The following is a 21,938-nucleotide window of genomic DNA, read 5'->3' as shown; positions in this document are numbered from 1 at the left end:
TTCTGGGGCACCAGCTTTGTTTCCAAAGGGTCTCCAAGAGTCGAGGTCCAGCCAGGATTCACCTGGGAAGTAATCGCCTTGACTACGGCGTAGCCCTGGGGAGGCTCTGAAGAGCCCTGGGTCAAAGCAGCAAAGACACTTGGGCGAGGGCTGCTCAGAGAAAGGACTCGGCGGGGGGAGCGGAGGCACCCCGGCAGATGAGGGCAGCCAAGGGGATTCGGCAGCCAGAAGCAGCTCATCAGACCTGCTGGGGCAGCAGCAGGTGATTTCTTCCCCACTGCTGAATCTCTGGATGCCAGAGGGACTCCAAAGTCCAGTGTTCTGGGCTTTCCAGTCATTTTGTAAACTTCCTGTTTTTTAACATAAGGCACGTCCTTGCCAATTTGCCAATGGGTTCTGCAAGGAGGGAGAATTTTTGGTGCTCAGCCAAGCTCCTTCCCAGCACAAACAATCCAGGAACTTGCTCTCAAGTATGTGTCTAATCCTCTTATGTATATAAAGACATACTTTATGCCTTTTATGTAGGCACGAAATCAATTACATGCTTGAAAAACATTGCAGATGTCCACTCCAGGGTTCTCCATAGATCAGCTGAGAAACACTCAATAGTTGCAGCCCGCAAAGTCTTTGGGAACCCTAAAGATCAGCCCAAATGGATCATAGCAGAACCTGGCAAAATTACTGGTTTTGGCAAGATTTCTTCCCTCAGTCCCCTGAGTTTTTGACCATGGCCCTCGGCTCAGGCTGACCTTCCCCAGGCCACCCGATGCCCAGGATGAGCTCTCCAAAAGAGCAGCCAGCCTGAGGAAGGGTCCTCTGCCGGGCAGGGCTCTCATGGGGCAATCCTGCAGCTCTCCTGAAAGCAGGCTAGACTAGCTCTGAGAGAGAGCCAACTATAAGGGCTCTGCTCACACGAGCCAAAGCAAGCCATGTTATGGCCCCCAAATGGCGGCCTGGCTCTCCCTGCACACTTCCCTGCCTGCTGCCTTGCACCCCCAGCTGATGGATTCTCTCCCCCCCATCCCTGGACATTCTGGATAAAGGGCTTTCTCATCCTTGGGAAGAGGAAGCCAAAACAGCCTGCAGGGGAGAAAGAGGGCAACTTTAGGCTCAGCAGTTTCCCTGGCCTTGGGCAAAGCATGGGGAGGTCTCTGGGCACAGGAAGGCAGCGAGAAGGGGGATGAGATCGGCTTGCAGAGCCCCCCCAGCAATTGGTCCCCTGCTCACTTGGTTTGCCCCCCCCCCGCCCAAATAAATAGGCAGGCATTCACATATACTTCAAATCACCCTCAGAGGGCAACTAAGGACAACTGTCCCCGAGACTCCCTCTTTGCAAAGAACTGCTGTTCCCCATTTAATGGTCAAGAGCCTTTTGTGGAGGGAGGTGTGGTGCAAAGATCAGTCTCTCCCCATTCTAGGAGGGGATGGCAGGAGTGCTGTGGGTCTCAGCATAGTCTTGCAAGAGAAGGACTAACCCTTCCACGTTCAGCCTTTGGGAAACCAGGAATTCTTCACCAGAGCCTGATGGAGACTACTCTGGACAGCAGCGTTCCATGTTGCCAGACCCACTTCTTCATCAAGGAACATTGGGGTGCCATAGGCTGAATATCACAATGCTAATGACAGGGGGCCCTTGGACCAATGTCTCTGTCTCGCACACACCCCTCCCGTGTCTGCGTAACCCCCTTCTAATATAATGCAGCACCAGTACCTCTTGTGGCAATTCCATATGATGCTTGCCACCCTTGGAGGCTCCTAACCCCCCCATTTCCTGCTACTTCTTGGCAGCTCCTCAAGCATGCGTGTTGCGGTTGTACACACATGGATGCCCAAAAAGTGCCTAGTGCTTGTAGGAAGCAACTCCAGGACAGAGAGATGGAGCCAGTCTGGGCACTGCCCAAGGTTGCAGGAGGGCAGCTGCTGCCTCTGCCTTGTGGCCCTAAAGGGCTGCCCAGCATTCTGCCTCCCCCCACTCCCGCTCCACACAGCCCCAGGCCCACTTGCACTGAAGGGCACAAGGAGACTTTGAAATTGACAGCACATTTTCTCCTCCTCCACACAAATCTGGAGACATTCCCAGCCCACCAAGGGCCAGGGCTGTGGTGTTCACAGAGCCAAGGGTGGCACCTCCTCTGGAACAGTTGGGGAACAAAGGAGCATTCTGGGGATGCCCCAGTGTGACTCCTGCTGAAAGAAAGTTGGCAGCGGTGCCCCTGAGGGGAAGGCAGGGTGGCAAAAAGTTTTTAGCGCTCAGCTCTGCTTCACCAGCAAATCAATCTACTTCCCACCAGGGTTACCCTTGCAGGTAGGTGCACTTGAAGCAGGCAGAATGCCACTCACCCTGGATCCCGGAGGGCCACCTTCCCCCTTCGGCCTCCAGGCCACTGAAAAAGCCCTAGTTAGTGGGCGGGGGCGGGATCAGCCCAGCGGACCTAGCTTCATCTCCAAGCCTGCTCCTCGGTTCCTGTCCTAAGGGCTCCCGCCTCCACATCTTCGGCGTGCAGGGAGGCGAGCTCGTTTAAACTGGGCCGGGGTAACTTCCTCGCCCTCGGCAGCGCCCGGAACGGGATCAGCCCCCGGCCGGCCCAAGAGTCCGCGCGCCAAAGCAGCCCGGCGGAGGAGGCGGAGCGGCTCCGCTGCTGGGGGCGTTGCAGGATCCGGGCCGGGCCGGCCGGGCGCCTCAGCTTGCCCACGACACGCCCACAGGGGGCTCCTGCCGGTCCGCCCTCCAGCAGGCAGAGCTTAGCGTCGCGCCGCGTCCCGTCTATGCCGAGCGCCGCCGCGGGTCACGCCCGGGATAGGGAATGGTGCCATGGAACGGCCGCCAGGCCAACTCCAGCCCGACCCGTCACCGCAGGCCAAGCTGCCGGGACGACTGCTGGTCTCCTTCCAGTACTTGCACGTGCAGCTGGCCGGCGGCGCGCCCTGGGGCTTCACCCTGCGGGGCGGGCTGGAGCACGGCGAGCCCCTCATCGTCTCCAAGGTGAGTCTGGGGCGCAGTCTCCCCGGAGAGCGCGGGCTGCGCGGTTTCGTGCGCCGGGAGGTCCAGAGCCAGCCGCGGCTCTTTGTCTGGCCGCCTCGAGTCCGCCTTCCCGCCCAGGCGCCTCTCCCCCTCGCCGGCTGGGCGTTGCTCGTCCTCCCCTCGGCGGCCCGCCTCGCTCCCTCCCGCCTCCTCCGCGTCAGGCTGGTCCGGCGCGAGTCGCGGAGGGCGGCGGCCCGGCTGGGCTCCGGCACAACTTCACGCCGCTTCTGGGCCACGGCGACGCTCCGCGGCTCCGAGGAGACCCCCGCGCTCCACGGCGAATGAGAAGGACTCTGCCGACTTCCCCCCTCCCTTCCCGCGGTTCGCAAGTTGCTGAGGGGGCCACAGCGGAGATGACCTCGGGTCGCCAGCGGGCGGAGCAGGAGTCGGCGGCGGAGTCCGGCCCGGCGGCTCTCCTAAGGGGAGGGATGCCCGGGTCGCTTCCCTCCTCAAGGACGGCAAGGAGGCTCGGCTGGGCGCGGAGAAAAGCCGGTCGCCCACCGAGGCCTCGTGGGGCTGGTGCCTCCCGGACCCACCTTAGGGCGGAGTGGCCGCGGGGCCCCCGGCGCCAGCCCAATCCGGGGAGGCAGCGCGGGGGGGGGGGCTGGGCAGGACAAGCTGCTCTTGCCATCCCGGGGTTCAACCCCGCCCCCCAGCGGGAATTCCCGGAGGATCCTCTGTGGGCTCAGGGGAGGGAACTGCCCTGAGCCGGACCCAGCCGGCTTGATGGCTTCTGCTGTGGCCCCTGAACTGGGATCTTCTCCCAGAATCTTCCCCAGCAGAACTCCAAAGAAGGGTGGGCCTGCCTTGTGGGCCCTCCCTGTTGATAGCCAGCTTATGGGGCCTTCAGGGGCTTTGGCAGCCTGCTAAGGTGAAGCTACAGAAAAGGGGGGAGCTGAAGATCTGGCAGCTCTTCTTCCTGCCCCAGAGCAGGCAGCCCCGATTATTGACTGGAAGGTCCTGGGAGCTCTGTGGATCGAGGCTTTTGCTGTTGACCCTGGCTTGGAGACTGTGCTAGAAATACAATTATTGGCAGTGTGGATGATGCCGAAAAAGCAGGAACTGCAGGAGCCTTAAAATATGGGATTGAAATAGAATGTCCACAGGATGAATTTCAGCAGAGAAAAATGCCAGGTCTGCTTTTAGGTAGGCAAAAATCAAAGGTGTGAAAGGGGCGGGGAGAGGAGGGGCTTCCTCGGGCTGCAGGGAATGCAGAGGGGATCAGGACCTCACAGCTGGGCCTCCGTGCCAAAGTCTAATGCAGCTCCCCAAGAGGAAAGGTGCTCCTGAGCTGCACTGAGCAAAGGTTAGCCTGTACAATGTGAAGAAGAGAGAGACCGTTGTTCACACCTGGAATAATGCAGCTGCTCCTGGATCCCACATTTTAGGAAAGGCACTGATAGATCAGCAGGAATCCAGAGAAGGGGATGAAAGGCTGAAGGAAGATGGGGAGGGGATGGGGCAAGCACGTGGCCAATGTGTAGGCTGGGGAAAAGAAGAGGGGCAGATGGACTAGTTGTCTTCTGGGAAGAATTCCTAATGGTTGGAGCTCTTCTGCAGTGGGACAGGTGCTGAACTCTCTTCCGTTAGGTTGGTGACCATCTGGTGTGGATGCTGCAGTCTATTGCACTGAGCTAAGGGTCAGACTGGATAATCTCTAAGGTTCCTCCCGTGATAGGATTCTTGATTAATCTAGGCCAGTGGTTCTCAACCTGTGGGTCGGGACCCCATTTGGGGTCGAACGACCATTTCACGGGGGTCGCCAAACAACGCAGTCCGCCATCTTTTCCCCCCTTTTCCTTAGCTGTGCTACTCCCTTTTATTCTATTGGCTTTCAAAAGCCAATAGAATAGACTCTCTTGAATAGCCAATAGGAATTGTCCAGGCTGTCTCTGCCCTGCTGAGCCCACCAAAAGTCCCATTCTGCAAACGGTGCTGCACCAGTTGAGTAGTCCTCGACTTACGACTGGTTGGGGGTCGTGGCATTAAAAAGGTTAAGAACCACTGATCTAGGCAGTCCTGGACCACAGGGACTACCCTGAATTGACCAGGGTCGTCCCTCCTGGGCTCATGTATTTGGTGCTGGATGCAAGGACTGATTTGTGTCCCCAAGGAAAAGAGGCTGAGCCGCTCCCATTGCCAGCCACATGCTAAGCCTCTCCCGGAGGGAGCCCCAAAGCCCGGTGCTGACCAGTAACAGCCCCAAGGCAGCGAATGAATGATTAACTGCCCTTGTGTGCCGGCAGGGATGGAGCTCCCGACAGGCAGCTGTGTGGCTCCCCTTGGCTGGGAGACTCTGGGGAAGTTTTCAGGGACGGGGGGAGCCCTCTGCCAGGGTCCCTTTTGCCACTGCACAAAAAGTGCCTCTCCTGAGCCCCCAGCTACCCCCAGCCCTCCTGGGAAGGGCTCTGCCTTTCCAGAGAGGATCCTGCTTAGGCCCTCAGCAGTGGGGGATGAAGATGGTGGGGCAGGCCAAGAACTTTTCTGCCTGGGGAGCAGCACCTACAAAACCTGCTTCCTCTCCACGCTCTCGTCCACTCTCTGTGCCCGCCTACTGAGGCTGCTCTGCGCAGATGGGCTGAATCCACCGGCACTTATGCTGTGCGCTGGTGTGTTTATGGCCGCTCCTTTGAAACGCCTGGGCTACAATGCAGGGATCTTGTTCCAGCGTGGGGATCTTTGTCTCAGTTGGGCGCTCTGTCCCCTAGTCGAGAGGCATGGCTCGAAGGTTTTTCCAGGCAGCCAGCCCCAGAGGGCTGAACAGTCTGGGGTATGGGTCTTGGAGGAGTCAGGACTCGCTTGCCCCCCCCAGGGGCAAAGAATGCTCCCACTAGGTCTGATTCCAGGCCAGGGAATAGTGACCCTTCTTTTCTGTCTGGCAAAATCGTGAGCAGGAACAAGGATTGCTTTGTGCAATAATTAGCAGCCAGCCAGCAAACTCTCTTCTCCCTACGCACTCAAGGCTGGCCTTGCCTCTCTCAGCTTCCTTCTGGCGAGCTGGCTTGCTACTGCTTCCACCTCCAAACATCCAAGTTCAGTGGGGCCTGCCCCTCACGGCTCACTGCAGGATTCCAACTGCAGAACGGACCTGCCTTCTCTCCTTCTCCTGGGCTCCTCGGTGGCCAGGAGCACAGGACAGATCACCCGAGGAAGAAGGCTGCAATGTGGAACCCCTCGAAGACCCCTTCCTGTGACCCATCTCTGAGACTGACCAGCCCCTGTGCCTGAAGCTGGCACAAGGTCTCCGTGAGAAGCTGGACCAGGTCTTCCTGCTGGAGAAGATTAACTCTGACTCTTCCCTTCTTCTCAGCTGCTGGGTGTGGCTCTTTCACAGCCGCATGCCCAGGCCTTGTGGGCTCTCCGTGTCCTGGGGCCAGCACAACTGGCTCTAGTTCAGCCAGACCACGAGGAGTCCCTGCCTTCTCCCTGCTGAGCGTGTGACTGGCAGTGAAGGGCTGCCCTCCTCTCTCTCAGCTTGGGCCTGGTCTCCGAGCACAGGGTGCAAGCCAGTGCCTGCAACAGCGCTGACTCTTGAACCACTCTTTATGGGGGCTGATTCTGCAGGAGTCCTTGAGAAGATCCCCCAACTGGTGGTTCTATGATGGATCTCATTTGGTGAGTGGGGGAGACCCTTCTCCCCTGCATGAGGGGATCGCAGCAATCTTGTCTATTGTACAGTGGCAGCTGATTAAAATCACTTATTGTTTCTTATATGTTGTTGCTGTGAGTTGCCCAGATGGGCATACAAGCTGGTCCCTTGGCCTGGCCGTTGTCCTGCAGTGGCTTTCAGGTGACCCTTCACACCTTGGCTCTACCCCTCCAGGTGGAAGATGGGGGGAAGGCGGCCCTCTCACAGAAGATGCGCTCTGGCGATGAGCTGGTGAACATCAACGGCACTCCGCTCTATGGCTCCCGGCAGGAAGCGCTCATCCTGATCAAGGGCTCCTACCGCACGCTCAAGATGATCATCCGGAGGTGAGGGGGGGGGAGAGAGAGGGAGGGAGGGAGAGAGAGCGTCTCCTGTCCGGGAAGAGTTTTTCCTGAGTAAGAGGTTGCAGGTGATGCATAGCTTTCCTCTGGGGCTGGGGGACTCTGTTCTGGCCACAGCAAAAGAGGCGGATGGGCTGCAGTCCAGTCAGCAAGGCGCTGCTCCTGCCAGATTTCCGGTTTGGAGGGGGGACGGGGGGGATGCATGGACATGTGCCTGAGCTCCTTGAGGCTGGCTGCAGCTGCCCTCCTGTGGCAGGAATTTGAGATTGCACACCAATTTGTAGTTGGCAAAAGCGGTGTGAAACCCCTTGTGCCTTGAGTAGAGATTGGCTTTTTTTTAAAGAACTCTGTTTGATTCCTCCTCTGTTCCTCTCCTGCCTCCAAAGCAGGCCAGTCCTTCAGGAGGTCTAGTTTTCAGTGTTGCAACTAGTAAGAACTGAATGTCTCTGAAATGCAGAAAACGTTCCATCGCCTGGGACGATGCTATTGGCAGGAAAATCTGCCTGCAGAGTGCGGGGTCTCTTTAAGAAACAGAAACTAGCCCAGACAAATACATGCTTTCTTTATTAGTCTGGGATTTGTCTACATGGACGGATCAGTTCCAGGTCAGTAAAGCCTGTCTGAGGCCCTTTGGGGAATTGCCCAAGAACTGGCTCGGTCAGCAGTGAAGCTGACAACCGTGGAGGCTTCCTCCCTCTCCTGGCCTTTGCCGCCAGAGCCACCAACGAGTGGCGCTTTTGGTCTGTGTCCTTCTGGAGCTGCTGCCAGAAAACTGAAATTTTCTGACCACGTCCCTAAAAGCATCATTGGTCCACTTGAACCTTCCTCTGAAACCACTGCTTTCCCCATTCTCCCTGGTGCAAATCTTGAGATACTGAAAGGCTCCAGAACCCCACACTGGAGATACCTGCGGTGATCCCTCCCTTCTCCCAAGGCCAATAGCAGCCAGAGCGCAGGGGCTGCCAGTCTGCCTGCCCCTGGAGAGGCCTGGTCACTCGGGGTCCAGGGGTTGTCCTGGAAGGAGGACAAACTGAGATGACCTTCTGGGGTTTCAGGTGTCCTAATCAGATGCTCTTTGGGCTACACCAGGCAGAGGGCCAGGTGGCTCCTATACAGCCCCCCCCTTGGAGGAGTGGGGCTGGCTGTGGAAGTGGGCTGGGGGGACTGCGGCAAAGCTCTTGGCTGCTCCAGTAGATCCCCACTCTTGTAGATCTGAATCGGTTTGGGGTTCTGGAGTCGGGTACGTTGAAAAAGTTTTATTTTTCTTTTTTGGGGCAGAGACCCAGAAAACTTGATGGTTCTGGCCTGAGTATTATGGAGGGAGCACCAGAATAATGGGCCTGGAGTGGAGCATGGGTGGGGGAATCTTTTGGCACCTCTCCGGCTGCTATTTGTGGAGTTCACAGCTCTCCAGAAACAGAAGAGCCCTTTGCAGTGGGGCTCGGGTTGTGCTTGCCTTTGGCCCCATAGCATCTCTACTCCATCTCAGCTCCTGCTTCTTCTTTGCCCCCAAACTGAGCTAGCAATGACCTCATCCTTCCTGCACTTTGTCCCAGCCACTTCCTGTGGGGGGAGCGAGGGAGGGAGAGGGGGCAGTCCTGAAGCTCAGCTGGAAGCCCTGCTTTCAGCAAGAGGCATTCTGGAATTCCCCCTCTCCCCCCCCGCCAGGCAAGGCAAGAGGCTTGGCCCTCCCCATCCTGGAGATCCCGGTCCACCCATTTCTCCCCTAGGAGGCAGGTGGCTCAGAGGATTGCAGCCCTGAGGGAGGGACACTTCCTTCCCCCCCCCCCGCCGCCACCTTGAGGGGAGGGGCTGCTCCAAGAGGCAGGAAGCCCCTTCCCTGGGGTCTCAGCTACTGATATTGCCGCTGCCAGCAAAATTATCTCCCTGGACATCACTTCCTCACCGCTTCCTGGCTGGGAGGAGATGAGGATGGGAACTGGCTCCAGGAGCCTGGAGGGGCAGGAAGTCCTCCCTGCTGGGCTGGCCGCTTCCAGTCCCACTCTGTTGCCTGCGGTGGCTGGTTGGGCTGGGCCGGCCTGGAGCCTGGGCATAGCTGTCTTACCAGACCTCACTAAGAGTTGGCCAGGATAGGTGTGTATTGAACCTGCGGGGGGAGGGGGCTCTCCTTTCCATGTCTGATTGTGCATGGCTTTGGGGGTTTTTTGGGGGGTGAGGGAGCTAACTTGGCTGGGGTGATGGCAATGAAAAGCCTAGGTCCTCCCACAGGGCCTGGGGCTCGGCCTCTGGGTGGAGAGGCAGGTGCACGTGGCTCCTGCCGATGCCTTTCTGTGGGTTCTTGTCCAGGAGCTGCTGGGTTCATGGCACTGTTAGTCCGTTTGGGGCAGGCAGGGCTCTGGCTGCAGTGCCTCCTTACCCTTGTCCTCCCTGTCCTGCCCTCTGTCTCTGCTCTGTCCTGACCCACCGGCTGCTCTTGCCTTGCCGGAGGGGCTCAGCTTCGGTAGCACCAACCGACAACGAGCCCGGAAGTTTCCAACTGAGCATTCACTTCTAGCCAGAGGTCCCCAAGTGGCTTTTGTTAATGGCATTCTGCTGGGCTGGGCTGGGCTGGGCTGGGCTGGCAGGAACTGGGGGGGGGGGAGGCAGATATGGGTCACTGTCTCTGGCTTGCCTCTCCTGGTGTCCCCCTCCTCCTCTCCAGAGCACAGCTTGTCTTTCAGGGATGGGGGCAGCCATCCAGCTGAGTGGGGCCGGGAACCAGGAAGGAAAAGGCTCAGACTGCCCTGGGGGAGCAGCAATGAGCCAAAGAGAGGCTTGGGAGGCGGTGAGGGGCACACTTGGGCACAGGGCAGGGGGCAGCTGGTTTCACATAGCAGGTGTTGTGCCCACCAGGCATGCCAGCTTCCTGCCCCTCACTTTCCTTTTGCTTTGCCTGAAAGGAGGAACGTGCCCTTCATCCGGCCCCACTCATGGCATCTGGCCAAGCTCTCCAAAGACCAGACAGAGGGCACCATGACTTTTCCTGCTGACCCCCTGAGTCTCTCCTGGCACTTGGACTGCGAGACAAGGTGAGCGCCAGAGGAAAAAAGGGCAAGGGGGCTTGGGGGGAAATGGGGGGCAGCTACTTGACTCCTGCGGGTCCCCTCCATCAGCAGAGGGCAAGGTTGCCTTTCTTCTCCAGGGGCACAGCTGGCTTTCCCCTCAGGGTTTTGGCATCGTGGGCTGAAAGAGCGCAGCCCACCACAGCTGACCCTGGCGACAACCAGCCTCTGTTGCCCCCCCTGCCTTTTGTGGCCCAGGCTGGGAGGACAGGAAGGGTCCCAGTTGTGAGCACACGGCTCCAAAGGCCTCTTTGCTTGCCGGCCGTTCCCTGCCTGGCTTTCCTGCAGGGCTTGGGGAGCAGCCCCAGCGCCCCCTCTCCGGCTGGTCTGGGCACCCTTCTGCCCATCCTGAGTGCTCCTGAGCCTGGAATGCAGTGCTGGGCACCATTTCTCTGGGAGGACTTGACTGCGTTTTGTCCCGTCGGGAGGGGGGCAGAATCATGCAGGCTGCCAGCAAGCAAAGGAGGTCTTGGAGCCTGGTTGTTTTCTGGTAGACATTTCATCACCCAAGCTAGGTAACGTCACCAAGGATCCCTCACTTCAACCCTGAGCTACAGTATTCTCCTTCAAAGGAGCAGTGGCTTCAGCTCCTTTGCCACGCAGCTTAGAGGAGCTGCCCACTCTCTGAGTTGCAGGATGTGGCATGGCAGGCAGGACCCATGTGAGCCAGAAGAGCCGTGTGCGAATCCGGACAGCACTTCTCTTTTGGAGGAGCTGCTCCTACTCAGCGTCCCCTGGATTGGGATCGGGCTGGGTCTTTGCGGTACAGAACCCACAGTCCCCCCCCCCCATGGTTGGCTTTTGCTCTCCAATGAGAGCTTCAGCCTGGCAGTGGCTGGACAGGAAGGGCTGCTCTGGATTTGATGTGCCCATGATGCTGCTCCTCAGTGGCAGGCAGGCTCTTTGTTTGCAGGCAGGAAGGGCTGGGCCCTTGGTGGCACCTCGGGTTGCCCTTCTTGGCCTGAGTCCCAGTAGATGGTGGGACGTTTCCCTCCCACATCCAGGCAGGGAGCAAAAGGAGTTGTCGGCCCTGAGGTGGTGGACAGAGGGTTGAGGAAAGTCAAGCGACAGTCTGTGGGGGCCTGGTGGGGAGAGCCAGTGTGAAGGGCTGCTGTTGCACCATCAAGCAAGCAGCCGTGGGCCAAAAGGCATTGGGGAGCCAGGCAGGGCTTCCCTGCCCCTGTGACATGGGGGCCTCCCCTTTCTTCCTGCCCCCAGTGACCTGCCTTTGCCGTGGAACCCTCTCTCTCCCCACTGCACCACAGAAAAGAACGGCTCCCTTGGGAGCATGGAAAGTCTGGACCCGACCAGCCAGACCTACTATGAGGGCAGCCTGTTCCCCATTGACCAGGCCATGTACCAAAGCAAGCGGGACTCTGCCTACAGCTCCTTCTCGGCCAGTTCCAGCACTTCTGACTCTGCGCTGCGACCTGAGGAGGCCGGCTCCGTGGATGGCACCCAGCCCGGTCAGCTGCCAGAGCCTCGATACCTGCAGACGGGGGGGGAGCCGGCAGGCCTGCCCTCCCCAGCTTCTGGCGTCCGGTTGCCCTCCAGCGTCCAGTCAGGCTCTCTTCCCAGCCCTGCCAAAGCGGCTGCTGTCCCTCCCCAGCCGCCTATGAGACAGGACAGTCTGCGTGCGTGTAATTCCCCGCTGGAAGACCCAAGAGCCCCCAGCCACACAGGTTCTTTGTGTCCTGAGGATCGGTGGAGCTCGGACACAGCCCTCTGCACACCTGGCAGAGATCCCCATGGGCAGTTGGCCACCACAGGCCCCCTGAAGGACTCTCCAGTTACTGACCAGTACTACCTGCTGAGCTCACACACAGAATCGCACTCCGGGATGATGAAGAAGGGCCCACAAACCACCCCCTCCTCTTTGGCTGAGAGCCCCAGCTGCCCTGTAGCAGACCCCCCTGAAGAGAAGGAGCGCACGGGGGAGGCCAACAACCATGCAGAGCCCCCTTCTTCCTGGAAGGCTGGCTGGGCCGGGCCCTTCCGCCATCGCCACAGCATCCCAGAACACATGCTGGTTGCCCAGTTGCAGGCCTTGGATGTCTCCCGTGGCCAGGAGGGTCCCCACTGGACAGTGTCCCCCCTGCACAAGGAGCAGAAGGGCATGCAGGCTCCAGAGCCATGGCTAAATCTAGACCAGTGTGGCCAGAACCCCTGGGCGCCAGCAGAAGAGCCAGATTGCCCCCCAACTGCAGAGGAGGGGTCACCTTTCCCACAGGGCACTTGTACAGCCCTCACGGCCCTGAGTGGTTCCCCGCCACTGCCGGCATTGGGCAATGCCAGCACCCCTCAGCCACGATTCCAGGCAGCCCCCCACATTGATGGTTTGCCAGACACTCAAAGGAGCCTCCCGACTGCCCAGAAGGCCCAGCATCGCTCTGCGCAAATCCGCCGGCGCAGTGACCGCTTTGCCACCAACCTGCGGAATGAGATCCAATGGCGCAAAGCCCAACTGCAGAAGGCCAAAGGTTCCGGGGGGCTAAGATGCGAAGAGGAGCCCCCCCCAGAGGAGCCCCCCAGCCACACTGCGACTCCTGCCTTAGGGGAGGGCAGATTCCGTGGCTCCTCTGGGCTGCCAGCTGTGGCCCCCAAGCGGTGGGGCCCTGAGCTAAGTGTGTTCGGGGAGGAGAAAGCCCCATGCAGCCCCCGAAGGCTGTCTGGGGACCTGGTGCCCAAGGAGAAGCCTCTGCCACTGACCTGTGCGGGAGGAGGGGGAGGCGGCCGCTGGCGGTGGTCCCCGCAGCACAAGCTCCAGCCTCAGGAATCAGAGCCAGGGCCTTCCTCACAGCCACCTTCGGAGGAACCTGGCCTTTGGCCTTTTGCTGACCGGCGGAAGTTCTTTGAGGAGACGAGCCGCCTGCTGCCCACCAGGCCCTACGGTTCCCTTCAGGGCAGGCTTGACGGCACACGGACCCCCGAGGCAGAGAAGTCAGGAAGCACTGAGCACGGGGACTTCCTGTGCCACTCTCTTGATCAGTCCTACCGTTGCCCATCTTCGCCCCCCAAGTACCAGGATTTTCAGCCAGAGATTCTGGGGCCATGCAAGTCCCTGGCTCGATCCGGTATGGACACTGAGCGTTGGTGGGCTCTTCCTTGCTCATGCGCTATCCGAGAATCCTGCGCCTACAGCTTTCGGGATGAGTGCGCCATGCTGCATTCAAAGAACATTCCAGTGCCACCCAGCCACCATGCCCACCGTTGTCATCCCTGTTCCTGGAGCTGCCACAGTGAGTGCTGTTGCCCAGGTCAGCAGAAGCTCCTGGAGGATGGAGATCCCTGGCAAGCAAGGAAGCGTTTTCAAATGGTAAGTCGGATTTTCAAATCCTTCCTCCACACCAGCTGGGGATGGGGGAAGAAAAACTCAGCTGCTGGGATGGGCTTTCACTGACTGCCCAGCCTCCTCCCCTTTGCCCAGGTCAAGGGGCTCCGTGGCCTCTTCCATCCCTTTGCCTCACTCTCCCCTCGCCCCTCCCAGGAATTCCCTTTAGACGAATGGGAGCCCTCCGCTGTGAACAGAGCAAGCAGCCACACTGTGAGGTAAGCGTTTGCCAGGCAGAATAGAAATGGGGTTGGACATTTCTGGGCTGCCTGCTGTTTGCTGGGGGGTGTGTGTCTCTGAGAGCCTCTCATTAGCAGCGAGAGAAGACATTAATCTGTGCCTGCTTCCCCCACCCCCCTACGAAGGCTCAGAAATGGGTGACCTAGACAGCAGACAGGGCGCATCTCCGAGAGAGGATTTGGAGCTGGTCATCATGGCTGGCCTCCCCTGTTGGGCCTTCCGATGCCAGCATTCATATGCACAGGCTTGGCGTGCTGGTGCCTTTGAGGAGCAGCTGCCCCTTGTGGGGGAGGCCAACCTGTAGCACTGAGGAAGCAGCCAGGTTGGCTGCCGTTAATCTGCATCTCTCTGGCTAAGTAAAATGACTCTTCTTGGCCAGAATTAGTTGACCCCAACAGCCAAAGGACCCTTGTTCCCTCCTTGGAGCAAGGGTCTTGAGCAGCCCCCACCTACTGAGGGCAGGAGAAGGTAGATTTCCCCCCCCCCCAGTCATGTCTGCAGCCCCCTCCTCTTTTCTCCAGTCAGCTTCTGCAGCACAAGGTGGCCTTCGCTAGGATCAGCCCTTACTGGACCTGCTTTGAGCGCACCGATCCGGCTGGGCCTCCTTTATGCCGGGCCTCATCCACGCATGATCTCTCCTGGGACTGCGAGCAGCCAAGGCGGGTCACAGAGAAGAGGGGTTTGGAAGGGGGGCCCAGCGAGGCTCACAAACCCCTCTTGCGTGAAAGGGCCTATTCGGAGAGCCACCTCTGCACTGAGCCTGCTGGTGTCTCTGTGAGGGAGTGGCAAGAAGCCCTGTTGGCCAAGGCAGAGGAGACATCACCAAAGTCACCACCATGCCAAGCCAGAAGAAGGGGGCCCCCGCCTCCACGCCCGCCTCCACCCAACTGGGAGAAGTACCGCCCAGCCCGGGCTTCACACCAGCACCTTCTCCCTGCCCAAGCCTGCCTGCCCGTGCATGCACGGGACTCCTGGGCCCCGGGCCAGCCTGGCTTCGAAGCAGCCAGGCAGCGTTCTCAGAGCCTCCCTGCGGAGCAGTTGTGGCACCACAGGCCGCAACTGCAGTGCCCGCGGCTGCCCTGTGCAGGACCCGATAGCACCCCTTCCACCCCGAAGCAAGACAACTCCCACTACTACTGCCATGGGTCGCCATCCCGGAGCCTGGAGTGGCTGATGACTGAGGCGAGTGACTGGAGTGCCCCATCCAGGCAAGTGGCCGGCCTTCTGTTGGTTTCAGCTGTCTCAGTTTCCAGATGGGTGGAGGATTGGGAGGGGTGTCCCTGAGAGACATTGGTGGAGCCCTTCTGTACAGGCACCAGTGTCTGCCTTGCCCACTTGAGCCACAGGGAGGGCAATAAAGGGGGGCTGTGGCAGCTGTGCCAATGAGAAGGCTCTCCCTGTCTCCCATCTCCCTTTTAGGGCAGAGAAGAGCGCAAAAGCCCCCTGTAGAAATCAGTTACCGTCCAGCTCTGCCTTCGAAGGGAACAGCCTGGCCGTAAAAAGAGACGGGTTGGTTTTGTGCTTACAGGGCAGCCAGTTCCTTGGAGGGGGCAGCCACTGAGGCGCATCCCCTGGTCGGGGAGCAGGAGACATCAGCCGGCAGCCCCTCAGAGCAGCCCCACATCTGGCGTGAGTCTGTTCCCTTTGGGGGTGGCAGAGGGTTCCTGTGGAGGGCAGCGCTACTGGCTTACACCTTCTATGCCCTCAGGTGTGCCTGTGTCCCAGGATGCTGCAGGAGAGAGTCACAAATCAGGGCCTCCCCCCTTGCGCCTGAGTTCGGAGGAACTGATGAGAGATGTGGCGGGCAAGGACCGCTCCCTGGCTGGAGTGCTGAGCTCCGGTTTCGGACTCCGGTCAGCAGCCGAGGTGATGGGTGACCTCTTTGCTGCAAGCAGCTGCCCTCTCTGGCCAAGGCAAGACTGGTTACCACCAGGCAGTGGTCCCAGCTGCCCTGAAAGGTGGGCACCTTTGGGCTTTGCAGACTGGGAGGAGTCACATGTGGAGCAAGAGGAGCAAGCCACAGGAGAGCCAGCCTGACCCCTAGCTTGGGGAGAGCTGAGTCCGGAGCCCTGTTCTTTCGCCACTCGTCCCCTGGGTGATCCTGGGCCAATAATCTCCTCACAGATCGCTGGGATCAGAAAACTGGGCGGGGGGGGGAGCAACCAGGGATATTGCTGCCTTGAAGCAATGAGAGAGGAAGAGGAATTGGACAGGCAGATGCAACTGGGCTGTTGGAGCCTCTGTTTCCTTACAGGGATGTTGTCTCCCCACCCCCGCTGATGTAAGACCAGCCTCTTCTCTCCCCCCAACCTGTATCCCACAATGCGTTCTTTTGTATAGGCAGCAGAGTTCTCCTGAGTCTGGGGGAGCCCCCCCCTCCTACTTGACTTACCTCAATCTGTCAGCGGGCACAGCCGAGTTGCTGAACAAAACGAAGGAGCCATCCGAGTTGGCTGCAGCCTCTTCAGAAGAGGACCTGGCTCAGAAGAAGGTGAGCTTTCTCTCCCCCCCCCCCAGCCAATTGCTGCCACCTGCAGATCGCTGAGCCAGGGAGTCCGGGGCCTGAGCAGCCAGCTTAATGCTAACAAAGTTGCAGGGCATTGAATAGGGGGGCCCTCGGCTCCAGATGGATCCCTGGAGCTGGTAGTCTTGGAGGACCATCTGCAAAGTCCCAGCAGGGCTGACAGCCGGCTAGCCTTTAATTGGGACTGTATCCCCCTTGAAAACACCAACCAGGTGCAGCTGATCGAGAGCATTGGACGGAAGCTGGTGGTGCTGCAGGAGGCCCAGCAGAGTCTGCAGGATGACCTGAGTGCCAATACGGCCCTTGGCAGAGAGGTAGAGAATTACATCAAGGGGGCCTGCAAGCCCCATGAATTTGAGAAGTTCCGCCTCGCCATAGGCGACCTGGACAAAGTGGTCAACCTGCTGCTCTCGCTGTCTGGAAGGCTGGCCCGAGTGGAGAACACCCTCATTGGCCTGAATGCAGAGGAGGAGGAGGAGAAGGTGGGCACTGAATGGGGTAGGGAGGGCAGGCTGCTGGGCAGGGTGCTCGTGGTACAGCAGAGGGTGGCTTGCCCGCCCTGGCAGAGCAGAACTTCCCTGCAGCTAAGGTGCCCCGAGTCCCCCGTTGCTCCATGTTGTGACTCTGGCTATGTATGCTAGGATACCACCGGCCCAAGTAATGGCTTACTCCTTTCCTGCAGACTGCAGGGGGGTGCTGCACTCTCAAAGGCTAAGTGAGTCCTTATGCCACTCTTCCTTTAGAAACAGCCATACAATCCCACAGTGCTGGGCTTCCTGTTCATCAAAGGGTACCCAGCCCAACTGCTGATGATTCTATGTTGCACAGCACTGCTTCCCCGGGGCCTTTGCAGTGCCTGTCCTGGCACCTCTAAGGCCAGGAGTTTGTGGTGCGGCCAGTTTGCCCCCTTGTCTCCCCTGGTGAGAACACTAGTGCTGCTTCTTGGATCCAGCACGGGGCTCTGCCGCCAGCATGGGGCTCTTTACCCAAAGAGGTCCCAGGTGTGGCCAACACTGACCAGCTCTCTTTCCTTCTCCTCTCCCCTGCCCATCCTCTGACCAAAGATGGCCCTCCTGGCGAAGAAGCGACAGCTGACAGCACAGCTGGAGGATGCCAAGGAGCTGCAGGAGCATGTGGCTCAGCGGGAGCAGCTCGTCTTTGCCAGCATCTCACGCTGCTTGCCCTCCGAGCAGTTGCAAGACTATCAGCACTTTGTGCGCATGAAGTCTGCCTTGGCGATCCAGCAGCGGCAGCTGGACGATAAGATCAAGCTGGGTGAGGAGCAGCTGCATTGTCTCTGGGAGAGCCTGGCTCTGAGGCCCAGGGAGCACTAGAGGAGCCAGGACCCGACTGGCTGGGAGGAGGGCTGGATGCAAACTGCAGGACCTCTGCAATCTTCTGTCCTCCGGAAAGAGATGGTGCCTTTTGCCAAAGAGCCTGTCTGTTCCTCCTCTCTGTGGCCAAGGAAGACGGGGTCACCCATGTGCCCTTTGCCACAAAGATGTGCCCACCTGCAGTTAGGATCAGTTGTCCCGGCTGCTGCTCAAGATGGCTGTGGGAATCCTGAGTCACTGGAATGAAGAGGCAGCAGGGTCCTCGCAGCCTCCCCAAACTACCCGGCTGGCCCCATCCCTTCCAGGGATCACACAGCCTAGCATGGACAAAGAAGTTTCCCTCGCGCAATACTTGGAGGGAGACGTTCCAAACTCAACTGTGGGACCCGTTCCTCACCTTAAGTGCCTACAAGCCTCAAAGGTGCCTTTTCTACTGGTCCATGTTATTTATTTTCTGCTATTGCTATGTTAAAGTTTGTTTCCAAGTGAAACCTGGATGTGGGTCAGGCAAGGGCCGGGTGGCTGGACGGGCTGTTTCAGAGCCCAGGTCCGCAGCGGCTTCCCCGCAGAGTCCTTCCTTGGCCCACGAAGCCCTGCCAGTGGCATCGCATCTTCGTTGCATCCTGCCAGAATCCCCAACTAAGCCCTGGAGCTGCTGCTTCAGTCTTCCCGTGGAAGGGACCGGCATGAGGTCACCAGCAGCAGCAGACAATCTCATGTGCCTCACCTTGCCTTCCTCCTGCAGCCAGGCCTGAGTGGGCTCAGGTGGCTGCCATTCAGCAGCAAAACTGTGCCAGGGAGATAGCATGGGAGACATTTCCTGCAGCGCCAGGGTCGTGTGAGGATCAGGCCTGGGGAAGCCTGGCTTTGCAGTGGGGTGTGGTCAGACCCTTAAGCCAGCGATGGTGGAGTGACAGCAGGCATATACCTGAGCCTGCCTTTTTCATGAGCTATGAGCTGGCTACCTTAATTTATCCACGGGATCAACGGGCAATCCAGCCCCAGTCACCAGCTTTTTCCCTCAGCCTTGGCCAGATAGCCCTGCCCTGGGAGAGAGTCTCCCTTCTATCTTCCTGGCACGGCCTAAAGCTGCAATGCCCTGGCAAGAACATTTTGGTGGGGGGGGGGGAGGAACCGGGACTGAATAACAAGGGCTTCTCTTTCTACCTCTCCTGTATCCACAGCAGAGGAATGTGTTGGGATCCTGCCACGGCTATTGTGACCCTAACATCCTCTTCCTCTCCATTGTCCTTGGCCCAGTGCAGGAAGCTAAGTCTGCTTGGCTTAACCTCTTCAGTGCTGGGCTGCCTGGAACTCATGGCTGTACATTCTCCCTTCGAGGAAGGAGAATAAGACTTGGGCCATGCTGCCTTAGCATTCTGGGCCTCAAGAGAAATGAAAATTCCACTGTCTGGGCTCCTGACAAGCAGGGAAGGAAGATAGTTTGTCCCTCTTTAACCCTCAAAGAGGGAGATCCAGTTTTTCCAGACCAGCTTTTCAACCTGGTGCTCTCTGGAGCTGGGATGCAGCTCCTAAATGCTCCAGGAGGTCAAGGGTGGCCAAGCTAAATCCAGTGGCCCAGGCCACTCGGCCTTGGACTGCTTCCCACCTTGGGCTTCTAAGGAGGGACTTGTGATCCTTCCTCTGAAGGGCTGAGCCGGCCTTTATTCTTTTGGAAAGATCTGGGCTTAAGGGACTTGAACGCCTGCCTGTTGGTACCCTTCTGGAAAAGTACTCAGATATGACAGCCCATAATCACCAATGAACCACTTGGCAGTTGCCTTCTGTTTCTGCTTTAGCCTCTGCTGGTCCTGGAAGTGCCCTGAGAGTGGGGGCGAGTCTGCTGTTTTGGAAGCAGGAGTCAGGAGGACAGCCTCTTTCTGCTTTTCCCAGGCAAATCTTGGAAATTCGCCCTGTGTCTTCCAACCTGACCTCCTACTGCCTGCTCCCCCCCCCCATTTCCGGCTTGCTTGAGACCAAAGCCTTTTGTGCAGAGTTGGCTGTAAAAGCGTGGCACATTTATGTGCACCAAAAAGAGGAGGCCAGGTTGCCTGGTGACTCTCCGGGCCCAGCTTCTGGCTGTCCAACACAGGACTCTGCATTGAGTGGGAAGGAGCTCTGTGCAACCTAGGACCTTGGCGATTACCAGCTTCCCCTTCCTCCCCTTCCATGTCTCCCACCTGCAGCTCCCTGTACTTATTTGTAGGAACAGGGTTGTTCCCTGCCCATTCCTGCCCCTCTCCCTGCCTGGCTTGCTCTGAGCAGCTGCTCTGCCCAAGCAGCCCCTCCTCAGCGCAGGTGGAACCCAAGTGCCAACTCTGGAGGCATGTTGCTATGTGATTAAATGCTTGAGTTGCTGACTGTAATTTTGTGCTTCCTACACACCAAAGAATCTATGGTTCCTGTCCAACGTTTCCACAGCAAGATCTTTTCAGTTGTATTTCCAAAGGTGTTTTGACACCACCACCTCCAGCAGCTTGTGTCTTGGTTGCGGGTGCAATTATGGGAATGGGGGGGAAAGCAGAATCACATGTTGTATTAAATTGGTGCTAACTGGGTCCCTGACTGTGTGGCTTCTGTTCAGGGGGGGGAGGGGGGAGCATCAGAACCACTACAGCCTGCTCTGAAAGGGAAGATTTTTATTTGTACAAAGCAAATGAGATGGAGGGGGCTATAGCCTCCCACTTCTAAGGGGAAAGAAGCTGGCAGTTTGGCAGGGTTAGCTTGCTCTGGGCAAGACTCAGCAGCCAGATGGCCTTTGACCACAGGCCGGGCAACCGGCTAGATTTCCAGGATCAAGTCCTTTGCATGATGGGCTCCTCTCTTGAGGTTTCAGATAACTGAGGGAGGCAACAGCATGGGAAATGTGGACAGACGTCCGTGTGCAGGACTGAGAGTGGGGCCAGGCTGCAGCAGCCATGTGCATTTGGGGCTGAAGAGGTGAAGAAAAGTGCCAGAGTGGAGAGTTTAATTGCAGCAGTTGCAAGGCTGGATGGTGGAAGCTGTGGAATTCAAGGTCAGAAGTGCATCAAAGCACAGATTTTGAACCCCCGTTCTTGGATGGATATGACATGGCCACCAAGCTTTGCCCAGGCCACCTGCCCTTTCACCAAAGGAAGTTGGGCTGGCACAGCCTCCCAGAGCTGCCTTGCCAATCACCACAGCAAGAGGTTTAATTGGGGGGAGGGAGGCAGATACGCCAGCCTTTCACGGTTGAAAGGTTCTGCCTGGGTCCTGTGGTGCATTAAGCCAAGTGGCAGCTGAGGGGAAGCAGGGGCAGGCAAGCTCTTGCCTGACTGCTCATAGCTGCTCTGGGGACTGCTCCTAACCCCTCACTGCACAGGGCCTGCCTCTGGCAAGAGGCCACCTGGAGGGGCTTTGCCAGGCAGACCCACTTGGCTGGAGTGGCACACGTCAAGTCCCCCTCGGCCGTCGCCCACCTCTCCCAGCCTCCTCCTCCTCCCTTGGCTGGGTTCTTAACTGCCCTCCCCGCTTGGCTTCTAGAGGGGCCTCAGGAGGGTTCCCTTACTTGCTGCTGCCACCCCATGCTGGTTTCCCACAATGCCCCTAGTTCCGCTGGCTAGCCTGCCAGAGCTGGAGATTATGGGAGATGCACCTGGTCGATGCTGCTCTGGAGGTGAATGAGGAAGGGAAGGTAGAACTGGGGCCAAGAAGAAAAGGGGGCTCCAACTCTCCGAACGACCAGGAGGCCTGGAGGAAGGGAACGGAGGCGCCCTCGCTCTTCCCGATCTTGGGCCAGAAGGCGGCGGCAAGATCGCCCTTTCCACGCAATCGATCCGAGCACCTGCCGGCTTAGCAAACCAGCTTTACCTAGCTGAGCCCGTTGCCTGGATTCTCATTATGGCCCCCTGAACCGTGAACTCAGCACGCGAGCCTGCAGGTCGGCCCGGCCTAAAATCCCGAAGGACAAACTTGCTTCCTGCTTTTGGTCTCCCCGGTCTGCGGACTCCGCCCACGAGCTTAGCATAAGATTTAGTGTTTCGTGGGAACGCGAGCAACTAGTTGAAGGCCGCTCTGGGATTCCCGCGGGCCGGTCCCCTGACTCCATCTCTTGTTCTCCCCCCTCCCGCCAGGCGTTTGTTTGGATTCGGATTGCTGCTCGAGGTGGACTCGCAGCCAACCTCAGGGTCCCTGCAGCCGCCGCCGCTCTTGAAAGCGAAGCGAGAGCGATTCGAATCTGCCTGTTTTCTTTAGCCGGCCAAGGGGGGGGGGGGGAGGCGTCTTTGGGCCTTTCCCTAAGGAGGAAAAAAGGGTCGTTTCCTAAGCTCCCCCCCCCGCCGGCTGCCGAGGCTGTTGCGGCGTCGCAGGGGCCGGGCGGAGGAAGTTTTTCGGGGTCTATTCATCCGGATTAAAAGGCGTTTGACTGCTTCGGATGGGAGAGGGGCGGGGAAAGGGGTTGTTTTCTCAGCGGCGG

The 21,938-nt window shown here is 58.7% G+C and overlaps 1 protein-coding gene across 11 annotated transcripts; it reads left to right on the top strand.

Moving 5' to 3' along the window:
* Positions 1-2,683: 2,683 nt before the first annotated feature.
* SHROOM4 (shroom family member 4) lies at positions 2,684-20,061 on the top strand. Of its 11 annotated transcripts, none has more exons than XM_039354915.1 (11): positions 2,684-2,983; positions 6,846-6,997; positions 9,913-10,041; positions 11,461-13,390; positions 13,562-13,623; positions 14,167-14,853; positions 15,174-15,274; positions 15,354-15,603; positions 15,986-16,136; positions 16,382-16,651; positions 17,234-20,061. In XM_039354915.1, exons 1-11 carry the CDS (start codon positions 2,813-2,815, stop codon positions 17,501-17,503), a joined length of 4,173 nt encoding a protein of 1,390 aa, XP_039210849.1. In that variant the 5' UTR covers positions 2,684-2,812; the 3' UTR covers positions 17,504-20,061. The 11 variants fall into 11 exon arrangements, 10 of the variants coding, with proteins under 10 accessions (XP_039210849.1, XP_039210847.1, XP_039210846.1 ...); XM_039354913.1 differs by having other exon boundaries at positions 11,293-13,390; positions 15,354-15,558; XM_039354912.1 differs by having other exon boundaries at positions 11,293-13,390.
* The last annotated feature ends 1,877 nt before the right edge of the window (positions 20,062-21,938 follow it).

Source organism: Crotalus tigris, unplaced genomic scaffold (genome assembly GCF_016545835.1).
Source record: "Crotalus tigris isolate CLP2741 ecotype Arizona unplaced genomic scaffold, ASM1654583v1 scf7180000018585.330925593:3314079, whole genome shotgun sequence".
Classification (NCBI taxonomy): domain Eukaryota; kingdom Metazoa; phylum Chordata; class Lepidosauria; order Squamata; family Viperidae; genus Crotalus; species Crotalus tigris.
The sequence above is the reverse complement of the archived record's forward strand: the minus strand, read 5'-3'. Positions and strand labels throughout refer to the sequence as shown.

Bases quoted from the DNA above. Each gene is read 5' to 3' on its own strand.
- SHROOM4 (XM_039354912.1), top strand. From the start codon at position 2,813: ATGGAACGGCCGCCAGGCCAACTCCAGCCCGACCCGTCACCGCAGGCC. The intron at 10,042-11,292 runs GTGAGCGCCAGA...TCCTGCCCCCAG, and splicing joins CACTTGGACTGCGAGACAAG to TGACCTGCCTTTGCCGTGGA. The intron at 16,652-17,233 runs GTGGGCACTGAA...CTCTGACCAAAG, and splicing joins CAGAGGAGGAGGAGGAGAAG to ATGGCCCTCCTGGCGAAGAA.